This window comes from Passer montanus, unplaced genomic scaffold (genome assembly GCF_014805655.1).
Source record: "Passer montanus isolate IOZ18808 unplaced genomic scaffold, ASM1480565v1 scaffold16, whole genome shotgun sequence".
Taxonomy (NCBI): Eukaryota; Metazoa; Chordata; class Aves; order Passeriformes; family Passeridae; genus Passer; species Passer montanus.
This window is the reverse complement of record NW_024363160.1, coordinates 9,418,695-9,441,891: the sequence shown is the minus strand read 5'-3', so window position 1 is coordinate 9,441,891 and position 23,197 is coordinate 9,418,695. Positions and strand designations below refer to the sequence as shown.

Sequence of the window (23,197 nt, the reverse complement as noted above, 5' to 3'; positions counted from 1 at the left end):
CTTCTAAAGGTAGTAAATAAATCTGAGGGGGGAAAAAAAGAATGAGTCTGGAGGAAAATGTCTTAAAATTTTCAGCAAGAGTGACAAAATCTTAGGGCAAAAATTGAAAGTAATCAAACAGGCTTGATTGTAACACAGAGTGGTATGTGAATATATAGTACACAACTGAAAATGCAAAAAACAAGATGAAGAAACCATATATCCTGTGCAACTTCCATATTTTTAAAACACATGACATTCAAAGATAGACATATGTGCTAGACCAGGCATCTCTCTTTGCATTATTAAAGCAAACCTCAGGTTTCAGCCAAATGCAAATGTCCAATATTATGTACATTTGCCCCCTTGTTTTTTCGGGCCTTTCCTCCTCCTGGGAAATACTTCTTTATACCAACCAAGTGGGGCCCTTGTATGAGCCATAATTAGACCTGTATTTTTCAAATACATAGTGAAGACATTAAAAGGTAAGATAGAGTGCTCAGATAGTGTCAGTGATGTATAGCATCACAAAACCCTAAGATGGATCTGTTTCTTCGGGTTCAATCTGCATTTCTTATCCTGGCTATCTTCTCCTTCATGCCTATACACACCATGTGATGTACTCTTAAAAAAGCCACTATATGCAGGTCAGATGTGGATTATTTTTTCCTTGTTTTGAACATAAGACTCAGGTATATGTTTCCTGTATGTTAGAAAAAAAAAAAAACCCAAAACAATCAGACTTGGGGAGAATCTGGTTCCTTTTTTTTTGTATGCACTTTTTAATGTCACTTCCCTATTTACATGTGTGGACTTGTCATTGGAAAAGCTCAGTGACAAGCACTATTTTAAGTTCTCTTTCTTGGTCATTTACAATCTAGCAGACGATGGTGACTTCAAAGTCATGCTGTAGCTGCACAGGCAGTAATCCTGTGTTGTCCAGAGAAGACCAGTCAGGGAACCCTTATAGCCCTGTTTGTTTTGATGTTGGAAAGAAAGAGCAAAGTCAACCCTTTTGCTTACTCTATTAGAAGTGGTTGAGGTGCAATTTAAAATTTCTTTGTTAATCTGTTGTATTTTTATGTGACCACTGAATTTCTGAATGTTTTGGCAACACAATTCTTTAACCACATGGGGTGAAGGTGGAAGACCCTGCCTCTGACAAACCTTTTGAAAGTTATTCCTCAGAAAAATTATTTGGAGGAAAAAGCATATATGCACACAAATGAAGAGAGGAGAATTGTTGGGCATGAAGTAAGGAGTCGGAGACTCTGCATCAGCCTACTCTGCAGCGATTGTACTTGTTGAAAAGCACAAGAGGAAACCAATACACAGTCGTAACAGGAAACGTAATACAGAGTAAAGACATTTCAAGTCAAAGATAACGCAAAGTTAAAACAAATGCATAGTATGTTAGAACAAATTATTTCTTTCCTTTTCTCCTTTATTCAAGTACTCTCAAGTATTCAAAAGAAGTCTCTTTACACCAAAAGAAAGCATACTTTGTGGGAAATGGATTTATAGAAAATACTTGACTTTTCTTACTATTTTTTCTTATCTTTCCCCTTCTTATTTTATCTTTGTCAACTACTTGTGAAAAGAACGAAGACTATATGTTTTATACCACTGCCTGATTATTTTTCAGTAAGGAACATGTTGACTTTCCTCAAACCACTGATGTTTCCTCCAAAAATGTCCCCCAGAGTAAAAGGAGCAGTAGCTTTGCTGACTCATTTTCAAAGACTTTCACTCTTTGCTAATGCAAATCACTCCTTTCCTGCACTCCAAATATTTTCTGTGTGGAGTTTCATTAGTGGGGTTACATGCACTTGAAGAATGTCCCAAAAATTGTGTCTCCTAATGATTCTTCTTGCTCTTTTCTACTTAATAGAAGGCGGTGGTATCAGAGAGAAGTTACAGCCTGAAAAAGTCTTAAGAGGCTGAACCATTCAGGAGTTCATATTTTTCTATGTAGTTTATCAAAACTATGGGAACAAATGGCAGTTTTCCACACAGTTAGAGTTGATCAAAATTATAATTCCTAAAGTTAAGAACATTCATGCTTAGGTCACATTTCTTCTGGTGCAAACTTGCTTTGGCAGTATCATGCAGTTTTAACAATGGTAAAAAACAATATAATAAAATAATGGAAAATTAATGTTTAAAGCTTCACAGTGAGGTAAAAAAAAGAGAATACTTAATATCATGTATCAAAGTAGGAAGAGAACAGCAAGCTGAGACCTAACCACGAGAAGGTCACAACCAATAACTTTTCTGCAAATGGAAATTGGTTGCAGAAGCATCAAATGATAATTACTGTTTGCTGGAGAATTTTAATAGAGTTCTACGTCACACTATAAAATGTTTAATTGTAACCCCATTTTAATAACACTATCTGATTAAATGAAAAGACGCCTTGCTGATTGCAATTACAATCTGTCAAACTGCATATTTATTTACAGTTTGGTTTCCCAAAACCACAAGATAAAAAAAGGAAACTCTATTCAGCTTGTCAGCAAACTATAATTATTGTGTATCCTTCTGTCAGTTTCTGCATAAAACTTTTGGTTCTAAAATGGATCTAATTATAACTACATCAACATTTTTATAAATGCTTGCTTTCCATCTTTCCCTGTCTTTCCCTCCATCTCTAGCAGTGAATTCTTTGTCACAGAATCAGAAGGAAAAAATTCTTCTAAGCAAATAACCCTTGTTTCTCTGTTTTATCCTTTCTATCCTAAATTGCTGTTAAAATGCAGAAAACTCTAGTCAATGTAAATATTATTTATGGCAGTGCACTGTCCTAGCACTGTGCTCAAGCAAAGCCATGGGATTAGGACTCTATTGGGTGTTTTCTGCTTCGGCATTAATGTCTGGATATCAGCTGAAAAATTCTTTCCAAGAATATCATGTAGCTCATCTTCTGCAAAGTCTATTTATTGTAATTTATAACCTTTCACAAGAAACAATTTGCCAGACAAACAAGAAACAAGTCCAAATATCTGAACACTAGTGTATGTATCAACCAGTTACAGAAATTATATCTCAAAGAAAGGTCTCCTAAATCATCCAACCCATCTCTCAGCCAGTGCAGGATTTTCCCATATGTACATGTTCCAGCACTTTAACACTACCTGGCAGACTATTCTAATGGCATTAAAAGGGTTTTTCCCAACATTCACCCACAGCTTATTTTTACCCCATTACTTGCAGTGACATTCCTTAGGTATCATAATACATCCATTCCTTCAGCCTAACTTTCTAAGTAATGGATGATGAGAAATAAATATTTAAAATGTGCACATAATCAATTTCATAAAATAACACTATAGCTGAACCTTCAAGAAGAGTTATTTTGCTCAGTGTAGTTCATGAGCTAATACAGTCCGGATCATGATTATACACTAATAAGATTTGGGGAAAGCTGATTATTTTTCTACTGTTTCTTAAATGGTCAAGTCAGCTATGAACCAAAACAGCCTGAGTTAATATACATCTTCTTGATTATTTATTTCCTAGCTGTTCCATCAACAACTATTACTTATCATACATTCTTAGATCAATATACCCTTAATAAATATAAATAGAAAAATAAATATAAATATATAAACACAAATATCTACATCTATAAACACACCTTAAAAATAAATAACAGAATATTAAAAATATTAAATGATCTTCTTTAACCTCCACCACCTGCTGGATGTTATGTGTTGTGATTTTTTAAGAGTGAGAACCTCTATCCCGAGATTGCATGACAAGTCTAGACAGATTCTCTAAAAAATAAGTTAGATCTGTCAGAAATGACAAAGCTATGGAGTATCCTGCTTTCAGTGAGATGACCTTTTAAAATCCTATCTTTGACTACATTAAATGAGGGACATTACAGTTCCCTCTGGACCAATTTCAGTGATTTGGTAAGTAACACAATATTATGGCAGCACTGAGCTAGGCTCTATGAGGTCAGGTTACTCATGTGACTTTTTTCTGTTGCACAGCTATCCTACATTGTCCATAATTATATAATAATCAAAACAATAAAAATTGTTTCCATACAGGACATTAGATTATGATTTTTTGTTTCAGTCTTGTTGCACCGTGCACTGTTTTTTCAAATTTTACAAGAAAATAATTTCAGAATCGTGATGGCATTATGAGCATGGATCATTATTGACAAACAATTTTGTTGACACACCTTCTTACATAATGTAAAATCTAAATTCTCACAATTTATAACGAAATTAAAGCATCTGTTATAGAGCTAGTTCTACTTCTTTTGAAACTCTGGGATAGCTAGAGTAGGACACCGTCAACATTAAGCCAGAATATTTCAGAATATTCCCACTGAGGTTTTCAGTCAGTCACAGAGCTCCTAAAATGTACTTCAGAGGCAGAGGCCAGAAATGATGAAATCAGTGCAACAATGCCAGCCACAATTAAAATTACATAGGCCAGGCCCTGAGCAGAGAACTTCCCTGTTTTGAGTTTTCCTCTGCCTGCATTCACAAAAGCTGATGACAAGTGAGAAGAAACACATGTGCTATGGAACCGGCCCGTAAGGGCTTGGACTGGAAATCTGGGGCAGTGGAACATCGCACTCTGTGGTTAAACAGATACTTCACTTCTCCCCAGAGCTGTCTGCATTTCAAGGACAAGCAAAGCAATGACTGCATCTTTTTTATGTCTCTTAAATAAGGTTGCTGTATCACTTCCAGGTTGCTTGAGAGCTTAAGATTCTCAGCTACCATAATTGCAATCACTGTAAAAACTTTATATTAGATGTTTAGCACATGGCAGTTAAGTCCAGTTTTTATTACATGTGAGGGTAGCTGCTAATTCTAATATTGAAAGCTGACTCTCACCACACTGCTAACCACCTTTGTGTTACTGAGCATCAAACATGAAATTAGCTCCTGGTAACACTTCCATTATTACGGGTCCCCCTACGTAGTCATTTTCATCCTCCTCGTTTAAGATCTTTCTTTTTCAGCTTGGGATTCATTTGTCTTTGTATACTGTGAATTAAATTTTGCTATCTTTTTAATAAAGTAAGTGGTTTTCTCTCCTGCAGTATAGTACTTGACAGATAGGAGGGACTGATATTGTGAACATCTACTTGCACTGTTACGAGTAAACTACCTTCTCAGCTAATTACTGCAAAGCACTTCAAGGCACAAGAAAGGTGCTTCAGAAGAACAGAGTGCCAATGGCATTATTTTTCAAATGCTGTCAGTTGTTTTGTGTACAAAAAATAACTTTTAGAAGTTTTGCCAGTGGTTATTTTACACTGTATGCTTTCTGTCAGGTAACTTAAGCTGCACTTAATAACCAGATAAGGACTAAGCCTATTGCACTAAACAGTTTTTATGCTCCCACATAAGAAAGGGGAGTGTCATAAAATTCATTAAAATGAGATCCCACACTTGAGTATTTAGGCATGTCTTGGAAATCAAAGCTTAGTTACTGGGTTAATCTCGGAAATTCTTTATGTGTGAATGAAAGTAATCTTAAAATGTATTAGAAGGAAGTTGCATCTCCAAATAAAAAAAAGCATTGCATTCCCATCAAGGGCCTGATCCTGTAAATACTCCATGAGCAGGCCTTTTTTTAGTTAAGGGACCAGAATATCTAGTTTAAAGGATTTTTTCAGTTTAGATCATTTTTGTAAGGATGAAATGAAGATACTTATAACCCAATATCATTACTGTCCAGAAGCAGAATTTTGAAGATGTGATATGAAGTTGCTTCATCTTGTTTCATTTTATTTCCCATTAGGTATGCCATGTCTCACTTTAGCAACTAGGCTACTTCCTTCATAAACTCAATTAGCAAAAGTACCCATTATCAAAGTTACTTTCAGGCACTGTAACCTCACTTATAACTCAGGGATTTGGTAAAAAAAAAGTATAATGCAGCCATGTGCAGTACATTAATTAAATCCACTGAATTTAGTTCAATAATTTGGCTCTAGTTCGGTCTCTGTTTAGCAAAAACATGGATCCACAATCTGGGGAGATGGGGGATGTTGCAGATGCTACATCCTGTCTGTCACACTCCCATTCCAGCAGAGGGCTTCAGTGATTAACAGTGTGGTATGTATTGATATGTACATACACAGACATATAGATGTTCATACATATGTATATACATGTATCCAGGTATAGAGATGTATGCCTGTATGTACTCTGAGCACTGCAGTCCACTTCAGATCTGGGTCAGGGCAAGCACACAAAGTGCCCATCACCACCTATAACATCACTTTCCACTCTTTTATGACCCTGCATGTTTGTTGAAAGAGGAATTTTGGATATATCCTGATAATATGTAAGACAAAGTGAAATTTCCTTGTTCACTTTAGATGAAAAGCATTCATTGTGGGGATTTTTGTAGCTGAAAGATATGCACAAGCATGCCTTAGAGGTGTTCCTCACTCCATAATGCTTCTTGCTGCCACTCTATACCATAAGTCTTTTTTTCTGACTGCATCCATCCATGATATGCACAGAAAACTAATTAAGGAAATTAATTTTCATATCTTTAGTGTACAAATATAGAGGCAACAGCATGTACAATGTGCCAAAAGTGCAGTTCAAAGGTGTGTGATTGAGGCTACAGAGATTCTGGGTCACATGCTTATGCCTGAAGTACAGCATCACAGGAGCAGTGGAGGTTAAAGATTTTACACGCTGCCCACAGGCAATCCCAACGTGGCATTTACATAGAACAGGCTTTGTACAAATGAAGAGGAGGTGGAAGGGGGAACAGAGGGGCAAATATCAATCTAAAATCAATCTTTATGTTATTAAAAAGATTAGGGAAGACTAGACATCCTTACACTTTTAGCACTTAATTGCCTTGTGAAAGAAAAAGGGATAAAAATAACAAATTAGTTATTTTTTACTTCTGATTATTTCTTCAGATCTCAAAACACAAACACGTAGAATATATTTCTTCCTTTCCTAATGTAAAAAGACAGTGGTAAACTCAAACAACAATACTTAAAACTCTGTAAAAACCACTAAAAGAGATAAAAGCCCCCTGAATTAATGGGGCGATTTAAATTCCTTCAACTTGGAAAACCAAGAATGTGGTTTTTCCCTCAAAATGAAGAAAAAAATGTGCCAAACATCTATGACTCTATATATGCAAGATTTAAGGAGGAGAATTCACACTCTAGCAGGTGACACAGCTGAATTTCCAGCGTGCACATGGCACCTAGAGTTAAGACAGAACATTCTGTAATGGGGCTGCTTTTGTCCACATGCCTTTCTGGTACTGAACAAATGATGGTGATGCAGTTCAAATCTATGAGGGATCCGTAGTCTTCTCAGCTGCTTTTGAGTTTCAAAGAATGCAAATTCATGCATTTAAATGATGAAACAGGTGGAAATAGAGGCTACTCCACCTGATGCACAAAGCCCTTCCTTTCATCTGTACTGTGGGCTTCTCCTTCCTTTTTGTCTTCAGAGAAGTATGTTCACAGTTTTTGAGAAAGACATTTCACTTCTATTCCATATACAGGACTTAAGATCACTAAGATTTTTTTTGCCAAAGTGTGAGTCTTCAGAAACATTTCATTATCATGCTGTTCTCGACAACTACATGCAATGTTAAAAGCAGCAGATTAAAGTCAACAATCTCTGCTGCTGAAGCCCCCGAATTTCTGACATTTTCTGAGAGTTATGTTTCCTCTATTTGCATACTCTATTATCTGTTTTGTGTGACACTTGCAGCTATGATGCTGCTTATGCATTAATCACTCCTGTGAGTATTTTACATGTGAGGTGTTGTATAATCTACCACCCACAATTGAAATCTTTCTCTCTGCACCACATTCATCTTGTCTTAGACTGTGTCTATCTGGTTAAAGTCCAAGAAAAAAATGAATACAACTAAACTTATTTCTTTTCCTTACTTTTTGTATGTAGCAAATAAATTCCCATCAGACAATGGGTAACCACCGTGAAAAAGGTCACCAAAGTATTTTCTATAGAAGGCTGTTTTCAAAAACAAGATACATGGCACCTTGTTATTTCTTCTTGTATTATCAAATTATACTGAAGTTGTTTTCTGACTGAGTTTGTGAAATATGTGAGCCACATAGAGTCTCAAAAACCACACTCAAATAAGCAGGATGCTGTGTTTCCCAGCTGACAGTAAATCAACAGCTTCATTTTCAATTTTAAAAATGAGACATGGAATTATTCTAAAAAGAGTGTACAAATATTTTCATATTTCATTGGTGTACAAATATTTTCCTACAGTTATGTGCAAATATTTACTTGATCTATCTTTAAGGCAAGCTCTTAGTAGAGACTGAGAGTACAGCTTTACCAGGTACTACTGAAGGACCAGAAAAAAATGCTCCCCAAGCACTTTCACAGGAATTCTTGTCCAAGTTGACCTGAAGAAGGTGGGGTCCATCAGTAGCCTGCATCCACAGAGTGCTTTCTTTTACTTTACAACTTTACCAGGTACTACTGAAGGACCAGGACCAAGCACTTTCACAAGAATTCTTGTCCAAGTTGACCTGAAGAAGGTGGGGTCCATCAGTAGCCTGCATCCACAGTGTGCTTTCTTTTACTTTGCTGATGTTCTCTGGGAGGGAAAAGCTGTAGAGGTGCTGCCAGCTGAGGTGGTACCAGCAACGCTGCCCCTTCCATGAATGCATGGACTGCTAGTTTCTGCTGAGAAGGCCCCAGGCACAAGGTGACCCATGGGAAGGTTCTGGTCCTGCTGCTGTAATGTGAGGTCTCTAAGTCCAGTTCCAGACAGAGCACATCTTTTTTGAGAGATATCCCATTGGAATTTAATCCTGAGGCACAGAGAACCAATCACCTGCCACAGTACATCGTAGCTAAATGACATATCTCTATCACTACTAAAAATGCATGCTTTGTTTCCACTCTGATTTTAAACAGCTGTAATTTCTGACATCATAAGTTTCTTGTAGCACAGTAAAGACCCTTCTAGTAGCAGATATGCAATATTCAGGTATTTATGAAACCTTGATCAAATAACATCTTAATCAGCTCCTCACATATCCTTTCTGTTGTCTTTCTGATAACAAAAGAGTGGAGCAGATATCAGAAGAAAGAAAAATATAAAAATTATGTCTCTGGGTCCTTGATGGAATAAGCAAACATAATTCTACCAGAGACAATAAGGTTATGCTGACAGACATGAGCTGGCCAGGGTGTTTGACAAAACATACATTAACTACTGTAACCTTTTTCCGTGCAAGGCTTACTTCAGTGACCAAAAAAAACCCAAAACAAACCTGCTTGAAAAACATGGTGTTGTTTCTTTGCTGCTGGGTGTTTTTTTTTTGTTTGTTTGTTTTTGGTTTTGTTTTTTGTGGTTTTTTGTTTGTTTGTTTTTGCTTTTTGGTTTTTGGGAAAAGAAGAATACGAAGTTTCTTAATAAAAGAAAAAAACACAAACAACTTTAACACAAGATGTTTCATGACCTTAGCTTTATGATTTGATGGTTCTGATGGCAATAACTCACTGCAATAAACTTTGGGGTAGCAGCAGGTCTGTGCAGCATAACAGTAAATTTTGATGTAAACTGAAGACCAGAGACTGGTAATGAGGCACAAATGGGAAGTATTCACCAGAGACAAAACGTATCTGCTACCACTGGCATGCAATACAAGCTAGAAAAAAGTATCCAAACATGATTCAAATCTCAACACTTAGGTTAAGAGACACAATTTATTTTTTTTTATGAAAGTCATTCCTCTTGTTTATCAGAAATAATGAATTTCTGTTTGACGCAGTAGTTTCCACTAACACTTAAGGTGCAAGAAAACAGAATCAGCTGTATAGGTCAGCCTCAAGATGAGTCATGAATACTGAATTTAAACTAACATGTATGAAACCAGTAAAACAAAATCTCTTAAATGCATCCCAGGTACAACAACAGTCTCCTTTATTGCATTTATTAGCAAATGTACTGTGAATAAGAAATACTAACTTCATTCCACCTGAGATTAAAAATGGGAAAAAGAAAAGAAGTAGCTGTCTGCTTTCTTCTCTGTTATACAACGGCACATTTTGTTTAAGGTATTAATCTCTCACGGGTTGCATATCTAAAAATATAATTCATGAGAAAGTATAATGTAATTGTTCGGGCTTTGATGAATTGGGGCATAATGTTAAATAATTATTCATTGCCTTTATTCTTCTGTCTAAGTGTGCAAAAAAAAAAGCAGCTTTTTATTGCTTTTTTTTATATAAGGACATGGGTCTTTGTGACGTGCATTTTATTTTAAACTAACGCTTCTATTATTCCACATTTGAATAATTATAGCTGACATCATCTACTCTTCCGTGACCTAGAAGATCTTTAGCTCTAGCACACTGTTACATATTTTATGCATTACATGAAATAAAACACCTCAAGATTTCAAAAATATTTATTTTAAAAACAGCATTGAAATTGTCTGTAATCACATTTTCTGCTCTGCTTTGAAAGCAGCATTATTCAATATGCCAGTGGTCTTTTCCATAAGAGCAACATATTAGAAATTCATGCTGCTCTAATATATCTGAATTCCTTGATGTACTGCACTCCCTACAGACCTAAAGAAACATTTTGGCTTCAGTTTCATATGTCCTGCACATTTCCTACTGATGTGGTGGTTGTCAAAACAGTTGTACAGTAGCCTTTGAATTCAAAGTGTGCCTTGACTGTATACTAAAAATGACAATAAACCTAAGTATATACATTACGCTGGCTTTTGTTGCTAGCACAAGTAGAGCACCTGATTTTATTGTCTTTTAACATCTTTTGAATTTTAAACTTAAAGACCAGAAATTTGAAGCATTTCAAGAAATGAAATCTTCTTTCTTGTAAATTTTCTATGGTATACCATCATGAGCCACATTTTCAAAAAGATCAGCACAAGATTACAAATGAAAGCATTCCAAAAATAGGTTGGGGTTTTTTTCCAACTATGTCAAAACAGCACTGTGATTTTTAACCCTGGTTTCTTGCAGAAAAAAACTAACTATCTGTAGAATACACTAAAGAAGATAGAATGTCGATAATTTGATTGATACACAGAAAAAAACATTTTATAGAACACATCCAAAAGCATTTTTATAGATAAATGCATATTCTCGCACAACATGCATTTTTTGCAAATGTTAGAAGGGTAGTTCTTGTGGTCCTTGAAAATATCCTTTGGGATATTTCAGGAAAATGCACATCAACAGAAAAAGGCTGGCAGGTCAAGCCCCAGCTGGGATCTAACCGAACCCACACAGTCTTCAACTGGTAGGAAAGCAGGAAGGGATCCCTATTCCATTATATAGAAGCAAAGATGTTTACAGGACTATAAGTACATTTTAATTAAACAAATACTTCTATCTATATCAAATTGCATCCAGTTAAGAAGCAGGAATAGAAGTCATATCCGTTTTGAAGAAGGATTTTAAGGGCTCCATGATGGGGCTGGACTGTGGGTTAATACCACCGTGACTCACATTCTGCACAAATTTTGTAGATTTCTGAAGCCCTGATATCCAGATATAATGAGTGCCTAAAGAAATCTGTATGTGACAGCATGATAGAAATTAATGTACATGCGCACATGTATATTCTGTATGTCAACTAAGAATACAGAAATATACAAACATATAAGTAAATATGTGAACTGACAGCAGAACAACAAGAAGGAAAATTTTAGTGGTTTTGTTGTTTGATTTCTTTTTTTTAAGTAGTTGGCATGCAGTATGAAAGCCCGATCAATCAAAAAAACTTCCAAGAAGGTTAATTCCAAATTTAAGATACTGTCAATGGCAATGAGAAATTTTCATCTCCCAGCACTGCAAAGTTTTTTTAGAAAGAATTCCCACAGTGTAAGAATCTGTAAGAAGTCAATCCCTAGTATGAATTCACTGAGCTGGTAGTGGGCTCTCATTGTGTGTATTTAAGCACTTCTGCAGAGGAGAATTCTTAGAGAGATTGGGGTAAATCCTGCCATCCTTACTGAAAGGGATTTTATCTGCAGCTTGGAGGGAGTACTGCACAGTGTGAAACAGGGACTTCTGATGGGAGGAGATTTGACGGGGTTTTAGGAAGGGTACATCCTCAATTTTCAATCTGTCCAAAATCACAAAAATCCTCATCTGAAAACACCTGGTAGTTGAGATGGAAGAAAAACACTACACTTAGTGTATGAACTATTTTCTAACTGTTTATGAGCTCACTGATATTCCTTTCTTACATTTGGCTAGTATTAAGTAATGTTTTGTCTGTAAGAACACAAACTGAAAAACACTCACTAGTTCTAACACAGATAAAAGAGAAGGTATTATTGCTAAAATACCAAAATGGGTTAAAAACTAGCTAAAAAGAAGGATGTTTAAAGTAGAGAAAAAAATAACCAAATTCTATTAGAGGCACATTGGAATGCAGCTGAATTTGTCCCAATGTATGTAAAATTTGCTGAAGATGTGAAATTAATTAGGGATAGAGAACAGCCAACAGATTTGCTTCTAAGAATATTTTTTCTAAAAATACCCATTAGTGCCCTGAAAAATGAAATGAGACACGTGTTTTCCAAGTACACAAAACGGTACTTGATATACTAGAAAATATATGGAACCAAGGGTTTAGACAGATTGGAGAAACTTATAAATTATGTTCTGTATGAGGCAATATAGGAGTGATTTAGACAAGAACATATTAAATGGATCAGAGTTTGATGAGATAGTAAAAAGGAAACTTGGAGATGAGTAATACCACAGGAAAAGAGTCATACTGAAAAAAAGCTAAATGTTCTGGATTATAAAGATTCAAAACCAAGTAAATAATGTTAACTCTACAAAATCCCCTGTTTTTCTTCATCAGTGCAAAGCCAAAAGAACAATGGGGTCATTCTATTAACTGAAGAAGTCACTGAATTCACTGAAGAGTTAAATTATTTCCCTCAAGTTAATTTCTCTCAAGTTATCAAATTCAAATCAGAGGAGCTATACTGCCAAACAGCGTTTGAACTGTATGAAATCGAGGTGTTAACATTGTACCAGTTGTATTAACATGAGATGTAGCTTCATCCCCTGCACAGACAAGCCAGCTTGAGTTCAACTATTGCTAGGTAAGAGCCGCTTTTGTGCAAAAAGGGCATGCAAGTTAGGGATAACAGTTGACTTAGCACATGACACTTCAAGGATCATGCTTTATTTATTGAACAAATCCTCAGAAATTATAACCAAAATTCAGCACATATTTTCTTGACATCTGATTTTCATCTCTTCTGATCTTCACTATGTTCTAACAGCAAAATTGCCTAGCTATATTATTCAACTTTTTTGTATTTTCCCTCAATGCGATTATTCACTGCGATGATCTACACACTCTCAAGGCCCTTTGTTCAGAGCTTGTTGCAAAAGGTTAATGTGAAACATCACAGCTTAAAAGAATGCATAGTTCTGAGCCATAGCCATGGCTCAAAAGAGGTCAATTCAATGAAATACTGCCTGTCTTGACTAGAGTGTCAAGCATTTCTTTTACTTTTTCAAGTCCTTTCATAGCTCTGATTCTCAGAACCCCACACAAGATTTCACTCAAGCTCTTTAATGCATGCCATCAGCTTTGCAGACAAGCAAGGAAAATACAGGCTCTTTCCATAGAGTATATTTATATTTCTCTATATAAATCTGCCTCTCCTCCACTCCTCCCATTATTGAACATAACCCTGGGGTCAGATTCTGACCTCAAACACAAAGTGTGCCACATCCTAGTAAATCAATAACAACTGTGCAACATATAAGAAGCCAATACTTGTGCCCTCTGCTTTTTTGGACATCCTCAAAGGGAATGCAGAGCTCCTCAAAATCAAGGTAGCTTTATTTTAATTAAGTTGCAATGAAGCTATATGACAAAGCAGATTTTTGTTGTAAACTAAGTCTTTTCCAGCCACCATGTCACCTGACTCTGGGGCTGTTAGTCTGAGGGGCTGATGGGAGCTAAACCTAGATCCCTCACTATCCAAACCTACATGTGTTGCGTCAGCTCTCAGGTTCCCAGGACTGATTTATGTTTTTTAGATAATGTGGTGGGGAGCTAGCAAGCTGGGAAGCCTAAACAGCCTCAGTCACTAAGTGCAGAACTTTTGGTGAGAAGCCCAGAGCCTATATCTCTAGGAACAGCAGATTCCTATCTATGGCTGTTGGGATCTGCAGCTCCTGGGCAGCCCATTTAGACCACCTAATGTTTGAAATGCTGTGGGATATAGAAAATGTTAGGCTCCATTCTCTTTCATGGGATTTTTAACTCTTTGGGTTAGAACTGTACATCAATGCGAAATAATCTTGTCTGGAGCTCCTATGCAAGAAGTATACCAATTAATTGTAGAGCCCACTTGAAAATGTAACATGTAAAGTAGCTCTGCAGTTGTTGCAAGCAATTTAACATTCAAATAAGTGATTTATAATATCAGGCTTCACAAGATTACGACCATAATGACTATCTGACAGACTTTATAAGCAAGTTGTCCAGTCATTTCAATTGCATTCTGGCTGGCTAAGGACTGGGAACTGTAAAAAGGCTGTAAGATTTGGCCTAGAATCAGAAATAACATTTGCTGTTTTCCAAACGTGTGGTAAACAAGAAAGGAGATATTAAATTTTTGTACATCTCTCAGCACATGCAAATGAGAATGGAAAGAGCCTCATCAGACAAATACAGAACAACAGCCATCTGGATCCAAACTCTGCTCCAGCAGAAGTCAGAGCCTTGAGCCTCTTTCTGTCATTATTTACATCCCTGTAAAGGATAACCTTCTACCCAAGGTGTAGGAAGGTAACACTCTGGCTTTGAGGAACTCAGCTGAAAATTCCCCCTCACCTCCGCCAGGGTGAAGATCTGACACAGGGAATGCAATGTAACTCCCAGAGTCAGGCCAGGGCACTCCAAAATTTGAGTGGGGCACATGTCGGTCCCCTTGCAGGATTTCAAACAGGTCTGTATTTCCATGATTTTGCACTTTAAACAGAACAGAAGGGAAAGACTAAAAGTGCTTACCACAGAGAGGGAATTGGAAAGCAGTGTCCCGTCTTGGCCAAGCATGTTGGAAACTGTAATTTCAGGTAGATCCATGTTTTGAGGATGGAAGGGAAGGATGCCATTGTGGTTCATGGGATGACACAGAGAGTGGTACCCAGACTCTATCTCATTCAAGTGCACCAGGGAGTGGTCAGGCAATGATGGAGGAGTTATAGGAGGTATGTTAAAATCTTCACTTTCGAGACTTGGGCCAGGAAAAGACTGGAAAAAAACCAAACAAACCAACAAACAGAAATTTCTATGAAAATCATACGAGCACTGGTCAATCATAACAACAAAAGTCACAGAAAACAAACAAAAAGATCCAAACTCATACTTCTAAGCACAATCTACAATTTAATACAAAATATTTTCAAGACCCATATATTATACAAGTGAAGTCTCACCATTATGTATAGAGGAAAAAATACCTCTAAGGCATAAGAATCTATGATACTTTTCCCTTAGAAATATTTTTTTTAAGAGAAGGTGAACTCAAACAGATTTCAAGGGTCCTATTAAAATTTTCCGAGAGTGTTCATCTAGCTGAATGCCTTTTTCATGGGAATTGTGGAAAAGGGAATGCAATTTATAAAATTAATATTGGCACAAAATGGTTCCTTTTGCTTCCTGCTATTCAGACCAAGAATTACATAGTGAAGAAAGATACCACTTTTATGCTTATGGGAGTGCCATGCATTTACTCTGCTGGAAAGAAAAAGAAACAGTATGTAGTCAGTATGAGTATACTTAGTATTTATAAAAATGCATTTGAAGTTTCTCAAAAAATCAATTTTTTTTTTCCTTTCTTAATCTATAAACTGAATTTTACCTATATTTTGTCAGTTATCTGAATTAGTTCCTCCACCAAACCGCTGTTAGTCTTTTGTTGTCTGCTGCCATTAAGTCATCCAACTCAATCTGATCCAAGGAAAGCCACAGGCAAAGTCAGAGTAATGCACCAAGGTGGATAATTGCTATTATTTATCTACAGTTTTTGTACAGCAGGTAGGCTCATTTGTGGGATAGGGTGGGTATGTATTTCTAAAAGGAAAAGGTGAGCATAATAAAGGGTTAAAGAGATGAGTTGCAATGGCTCAGCCTGAAAGCCTGCTCTGCTTTTCTGAGAACAGCCAACTCCTTTGCAGAGTGATCAGTCTTTGCACATCCCATGCCCACAGTCAGGAGATTTATAGCATAGTGACTACTCCCACCCTTCCTGCCCCTCTTCAGCACAGCAGTCCTGCTCTGAGTGCTGCTTTTGTTAATTCGGGAAATGCAAGTATTTAAATACATTCTGCTCCTGAAAAGTATCACCAGAAAGGTTGAGTAGGAGGGCATAATTTCAAAGAGCAGCTATTGGAAGAAAATGTTTTCCCCAATATGAGTTTCCAAATAGAGGATAACATGATGTATGAATTCATGCAGAAGGACAAGGGGACAATCAATGGCCAATTATAAACAAAGGGATTTTTCATTAGTCATCATAGTAATAACGTTATCCTGATGCCTGAGGTTACTCTCCTCTGTACAAGCATGTATATATGAACTTAAATCAGACAAACCAAACAGTATTACAGGTTTCCAGTGAGCTGGTGAAAAAGCTCACAGAAAAACCTCCTCTTATGGACATAATTTACACTGGATGGTAAAGCAGCCAAGCAGCCATGGTTTTGGCTGCTTTTTTTTGTTGTTTGTTTGGGGTTTTTTTTTGTTTTGTTTGTTTGTTTTTGTTTTGTTTGTTTTTTTTTCCCCAAAAGATTTTAATCTCTTTACCAAATATCTTAGTATGAAATACAACAGGAAGTCTAGACTGGAAAGGCCAAAGTAAAATTCCCAAAAATGAAAAGAACAGAACAGGGTTTGACAGTGTTTGACATCACTGTTATTTGTGAGGACTTTGATTCTATCCATGCATTCCAGCTGTGTTTCTCACCCTCAGCACAGGAATTTGCTCTCCCTCTGCCCCTGCTTTCTTCTTAATGGCAAGCTGGTGTGAGTCTACTGACCTCTGTAAGTTGCATTTTCCCCCACTTTCACAAGCCATGATGCAGCCATTTCACCAAGGGGAAATACAGTAAAATGGACCCTCACTAAATGGAGAGAAGGCTTAAGCATGGCAAAGAGAACATCACATTTACTCAATAGCAATGCATAAATTTTGCAAAACCAAATAAAAGTATTAGGGACAATGCATACACTAGCTAGTTGCTAATTACTCTTATATAAAATCCATGACAAAGGAAAAGGTGTCTAAAGTGAGTTTAAGATGTAATACCACAGTAACTAAACAGCACAAAAGAGAAATGAAGGAAGGGATGACATCCATAATGCTCTCCTGGACCAGTGCTATCCCTGCAGGTACACTTAGATTTGGTAACCATAGTCCTGGTGAGCTTGGATCCATGTAGCCTACATCTTCCAGGAGGGATTCATTAGCTGTGAAAAGATGACTTTATGTTCAACAGTGTCTTTTCAAATGTCCCAAAAGACTTATGGCCTCAAAAGAGTTTTCTCTCTCTGGATTTTGCAGGTAGAAAGTATTAACATCTATTTTCTCTCTCCTGCACTGTCCTGTGAGACTTAAGTTTGCTAGTAAAAGCAAATATTCCCAAACCAAATATTGACAGGATATTGAAGGCACTTAGCATATTTGTACATCTCTTTTTTGCATGTTATATGGATGGACCAGGCTTTACTTTTGATTCTTTGTGTTTGACATGTGTCTTTAACTAGTAATACTTCAAAAATAGTGGAATTAACTGCCACTAGGACACTAGTTTCACTTATTAAGAAGGAAGCTCTAGCAGCTCCACAATCCAAGATCATGTGTAGGTATATAATAATGTTATGTATATTATATAGGTTAAGAATTTTAAATAAATGCCTGCTCTCTGATTAATTAAAAAAACCCCAAACCACACAACGGTTGTTGCTTGTGAACCATTTAAGAGAGTATTTGATCCCACATCACTTACAATATCACTGTTCACAACATTAAAAGTAGGATTAGAATAGCAAAATCTGTAATGACACACCAAATAACATATAATTCAAATTACAATACCTCTTATGTTTCTCTATTTTCAATTTTTTTCTTAAGACATAAACTATTGTACTATTTCAGTAAAGCTGGGCAGAATCCAAGTTATATGCTAATGGTATGGACAGATATTCAAAAGCATCTGCAGAGCACCCTATTCACCTTACATTTTCAGCCAATTTGATATTTCCAAGCTCAGTATTATGTGCATGTAACACATATAGACTTAGCTTCCTCAGGGAAGTTACTTCAACAGTGATTTGCTGGTATTCATTTGTCTCATCCAGGAACTTGGTTCAGATGCTTATAATGACTTACCACACTGGCATATCAAACCCAAAATTCCTAGATACATCTGCAGCAAACCAAACATATCCCAGGAACAAGGCTGTTGCAACTGTGCCTGGAGGAAAGGCACGAGGAATGGGACATGTGCTTGTCCTGTGAATAGCAGCTACAAGCTTCAAACACCCACTCCTACTTTCCTGCCACCTCTCTCCTTGCCATTGGAAAACCTATTTTAGTAACCATCTGGGGTCCCCTTGATGCAACTTTCCACTGCTGGCAATGAGCTCTCCTGGAATGTTGTATTGTCACCTTCTTCGGTAAAGAGAAATTTTAAGGAAATTTACCAAAAAGGAAGTCTCGAGTTTAACCCTGCAGCAAGAACTCCCACTCCCAGACCAGTCATCATCCTGTCCCAGTCTCTGGACTTCCTTAGAGCACCACTTATTCCAACACAAGCTGTTTATCTGGAATTTCTAATTGAAGCACTTATCTAGCATCCAGAGCATCAGGGAAGGCTGTACTCCCTGTATCCAACAAGAAGTCATAAGTATACCTCATATGTATTCATAATAAATGGTGGCCCATAGTTTCAGCTCTGTTAGGTTTTTTTTGGGGATGGGGAAGGTTAGGATCTTTCCACTCCAAGGGTTTTTCTTTCTTAGCTGTTTTTCCTATCAGTAGGACTTGCTCTATTCAGAGAGACATGGAATAGCTCCTTTTTATTCTACTGGTCACAGAAACCTCAGCAAGCTCACCTTTTCACTTTTGAATAAACAAAACCAAAACCAAAACCCCCAAACAAGCAAACAAACAAAACTAGCAGAAATGCTTTATTTTCTTTACCACAGAGATACTAGGAGCTTTGCCAGTGATTTCACTTTCAACTCATGACTATAGGAGTGAAAGAAGTGTTAATCAGCTCTTCAGTTTAAGGGAGTTTCCTAGGCCTTTATTACATTCCAGAGAGAAAACCCTCTGCAAATTAACACCATTAAACCAACTGCACAGCACTGAACAGACACAGCCTTAAACTCTTCTTTGTTTTAAAGAGCATTTTCATTACACCTGTGTTATAAACAGATACATTACACCTGTGTATAAACAGATTTCAGTCTAGTTCAGATGGAATCTACATGGTGGGAACATCAGAACTGATTATCTTTACATTTGAGATATCTATAGACACAATGTTATAGAAGATTTTTGAATTAAGAATGTCTTCCCAAATTTAGAGGACTATATTTTATGTTTCTGGCTAAATATTTGTGACATTTCTGCTTGAAATTATGTAAACTCCATAAAACAGATGATTAATATGCCCAGTCTGAGATCAGGAGGCTTATCTATATGCTACCTTGGCATATCATTTTATAAGAAAAGTTTGCCAGAATAAAATTATATAAACAATGAACCCTGACTCACTGTCCATCCCAAATCCAAGCTTTTGTTTCTGAAAAAGACCCCATTTGCTCTCTTCAATTTACTTTTTAGGCTGCTCAAATCCATCACGAAGCTATGGAAGGAGGGGCAAAACTGGGACACTGAGAGGAAGTGTATATCAGGAATCACTTCTTACTTATGTTTCAAAATAATTTTAATATAACTCTAAAAAGTGATAAAAGAAGGCAAATCAAAGGACGAGGCTCAAACAGACTGACCACAGGAGGCAGCAAGCTTTCAAACACCCAGTGTAAATCCCTTGGAAAGAGCAGAATTGTTCATATATGACAGCCCAGAAGACAACATTCACTAAGTAAGTCTGATTTGTGTGCTCAGTGGTTGCATCAGTCATCATGCATTTACTCAACAGAATCTCATATTAGCAACAGTTCCTTAAAAATTGGGAATTTGCCTATAGATATTTAATTTAAATGATATGAATGGTCCTGCCAACTATGTAGAGCGTGTCTTAATTTTTCATTTGCACCAAGGCTTCTGTGTCTGAACTGTGGAAAGATGCCAGTTTTTAAAAGATAGATGCTTCAGGCTGTCTCCTCTTCTATTATTGAACACGTTGTTACATAACTGAAATACTTATGAATCGAGAGTAATGTACAAACAATGAGCTCATTAGAAGGGGAAAAACAGCCACGTACCTTATACAAATTTGAAAGTTAGGATAATATATTTGTCAGCGGATATTTCCAGGAGTTTTAATAAGACCAACCTTATCTCTAATTTCTAAATGGAAGACCTTCAGAAGCAAGTGTTTTTTAGCTGCTTTTGTCTCTGCATGAACAAGGCTTGATAACTTGAGACTATAATGCATTACTGTGGAAACCTTCGGTCTGTTACATAAATCATCTTAACACTCAGCAAGAATTGTCCAACAGTGCCATTGATATGTTCAAGTCAATGATCCTGAAAACAATTTTTTTGTGTTTCTTCATATGGTAGACAACAGCAATAAATCATATTCATTTAAAAACACACAATATACTAATTTATCAAGCCACAGCTATCAAAAATGTATTACAGGGGAAGGTATAACTTTTTTGTATTGTGTTAATCAATTTCTCTAATTTGCATTAGTTAAAGGCCAAAGCCCCAAGCAAAACATTAATTTTCCTCTACCAGATGAATTCTGTTTTCAAGAAAGAGAATATGCTGACAATTATATTATTAATTTTAAACAATCATAATTTTCAGAGTGTACAGAACTATGTAAAACAACAGACTCTTTTTAAGATTTCACTCTTGAGGGTCTTTTCATTAATTACATTAATTTTATGCATATAGTGTAGCTGTTTGCTGGGAAATGTGTTTTCAATAGAGGCTTTAAATTGAAACAGTTTAAAGATGACTATACGTAGGAGCACAAATATTATAAGAGGCTAAAGGATCTGGGGCCTGCAAACACCAATACTGTTATTGAAGCAGTTAAACTTCCCTTCAGACAAAAATACAGCTGCACACTTTTCCTATTTAGAACACTTGAATAAACTTAGAAGTGCAAATCTTTTATGAATTACTGACCAAATGGCCAAAGCAGTTGTTTAGGCAAGAGCTTTAGGCACAAATGGAGCATCCTTAGCCCCCAAAGTGGAGTCTTGTCCCTCTAACCTGTGACAATCTTTCCTTAGCATGTCCCCAGTGGGCATCCAAGTGTGGTCATTGTCCAACGCCCTTGTCACCCTTCTCTCCTGAAATGAAAGGTATTTTCTCTCCCACAATGTCTACTACTACTGCTACTACTACTACTCCTCTAATTATTATTCTTGTCATTATTTTTGTTCTTATTAATACTACTATTACTACTATACTTCTACTACTAGTACTGCTGCTGCTGATGCTGCTACTATTACTACTACATTTTAATGAAAGATAAAATTAATAAGGTAACTCAGGGTCCTATTTGACAGGCTTTGGTCTGTACTATAATGCAGGCAGCATCATGTATGCTATAATCTTGAACTCAGCACTACAAGACATACTTCCATAAATCAGTTACTATGTGTGCTAAATATTCTTTCTCAACTACAGATAAAAAGCATATTAGAAATAAAAAACTTTTTAGAGATCCTCTCTGCAAAACATATCCAAATTATGCTCAGTACAAAGCGCTGGGTAATAAAACTAGCAATATACATATTTAATAAGCAGAATTGAACTAAAAAAAAAATAGAAGTCACATCTTCACAAATCCTGCTGCTTGAAAATATAGATGATACACCACATTTAACCTGTCAGAAGCCTCATTAGCATCATAGCATAGACTCTAAACCAGCAATCAAGACAGTGTGCTCTTCAAATGTTTACATTTTTAAATGCTCTTAAAATAGCAGTACTATAGATTTACATTTAAGTATATCTGTTTAGGGGGCAAATATTCTGTCTAAATTTCCATATCCCTTCTGAGAAAGACACCAAAAGATGAAACAGTATTATACTTAGGGCACACAATGAGGAAGGATATAGGATCCTTTTATTTTTTGTTCGGGACTTTTTTTTGCCTTCTTTCTCTTTTCTTTCCTTAGAAAAGCTTAGAAACAATGGATTGCTTCTCACTATTCAAAAGGAGAGTGGGTCCTACCTGTACCATGCTTCTCCTGAATGACTGATGAATCACCAGAAAAAAATCAGATTTAATGTAAAATGTCACCACTTGAGAAAAGGAGGGTCAAAACAGAGGCACGGATACTCTTTGCAATGATGATGTAACTTTTGTTTAGTCCTGTGCCAACCACAGGAAAAGCTGAAAGCTGAGGCAGATCAAAGCTCCCAATTCCTACCAGTGGTCCCCCTGGCTTTAACACCTAGATTTTGGACCCAGCACTTTACAGTAAAAAGGCCAAGGAAGTGCTCAGTATATGAACGAGTACAGATTATTTGAGCAAGTAAAAGTGGCAGGATCTGGCCCCCTCTCTTATTAAAGTGTCATGTAAGCTTGGGACTGCTGGGACCCCAGTAATAAGTTCAATCGTACTAATGTCATACAAACTATCAGCAGTGTAGTACCTATTAAGACATTTTTATAAACTGCAAGAAATATGCAAGCTATTACAAGATATAATTCTGAAAAACAGACTTCTATGTAAGAAGCCAATTTAAGAGGAAAACAACATAAACAATAGTAACTTGCGTGCTCAAGTGAAGCATCTTTTTAATTTTGAGTAATGAAGATGTCAAGCCAAATGCTAGAGTAGTTTAACTTAATTAGGTGGCCTATTTTTCCAGGCAGCCTTTCATTTCCCATTGAAAACTCAGCTTGTATGCGAGGCAACAAGAGCAATTTTGTCTGTAATGAATACCTCTGGGACTCCACGGAGTGATCATTTGAATGTTACATTGAAGACTGGTTTGAGTAACTAGTTTGGGCTTGTTGAGATG

The 23,197-nt window shown here is 36.6% G+C and overlaps 1 protein-coding gene across 3 annotated transcripts in view; it reads right to left on the bottom strand.

The window, feature by feature from the left end:
- TOX (thymocyte selection associated high mobility group box) overlaps positions 1–23,197 on the bottom strand; it is a 218,929-nt gene that overhangs the window by 73,212 nt on the left and 122,520 nt on the right. For all 3 annotated transcript variants that reach the window (XM_039703089.1, XM_039703088.1, XM_039703090.1), the window contains exon 3: positions 15,016–15,258. In XM_039703089.1, the coding sequence (XP_039559023.1) occupies positions 15,016–15,258 (243 nt within the window). The remainder of the gene's footprint in view (positions 1–15,015; positions 15,259–23,197) is intronic.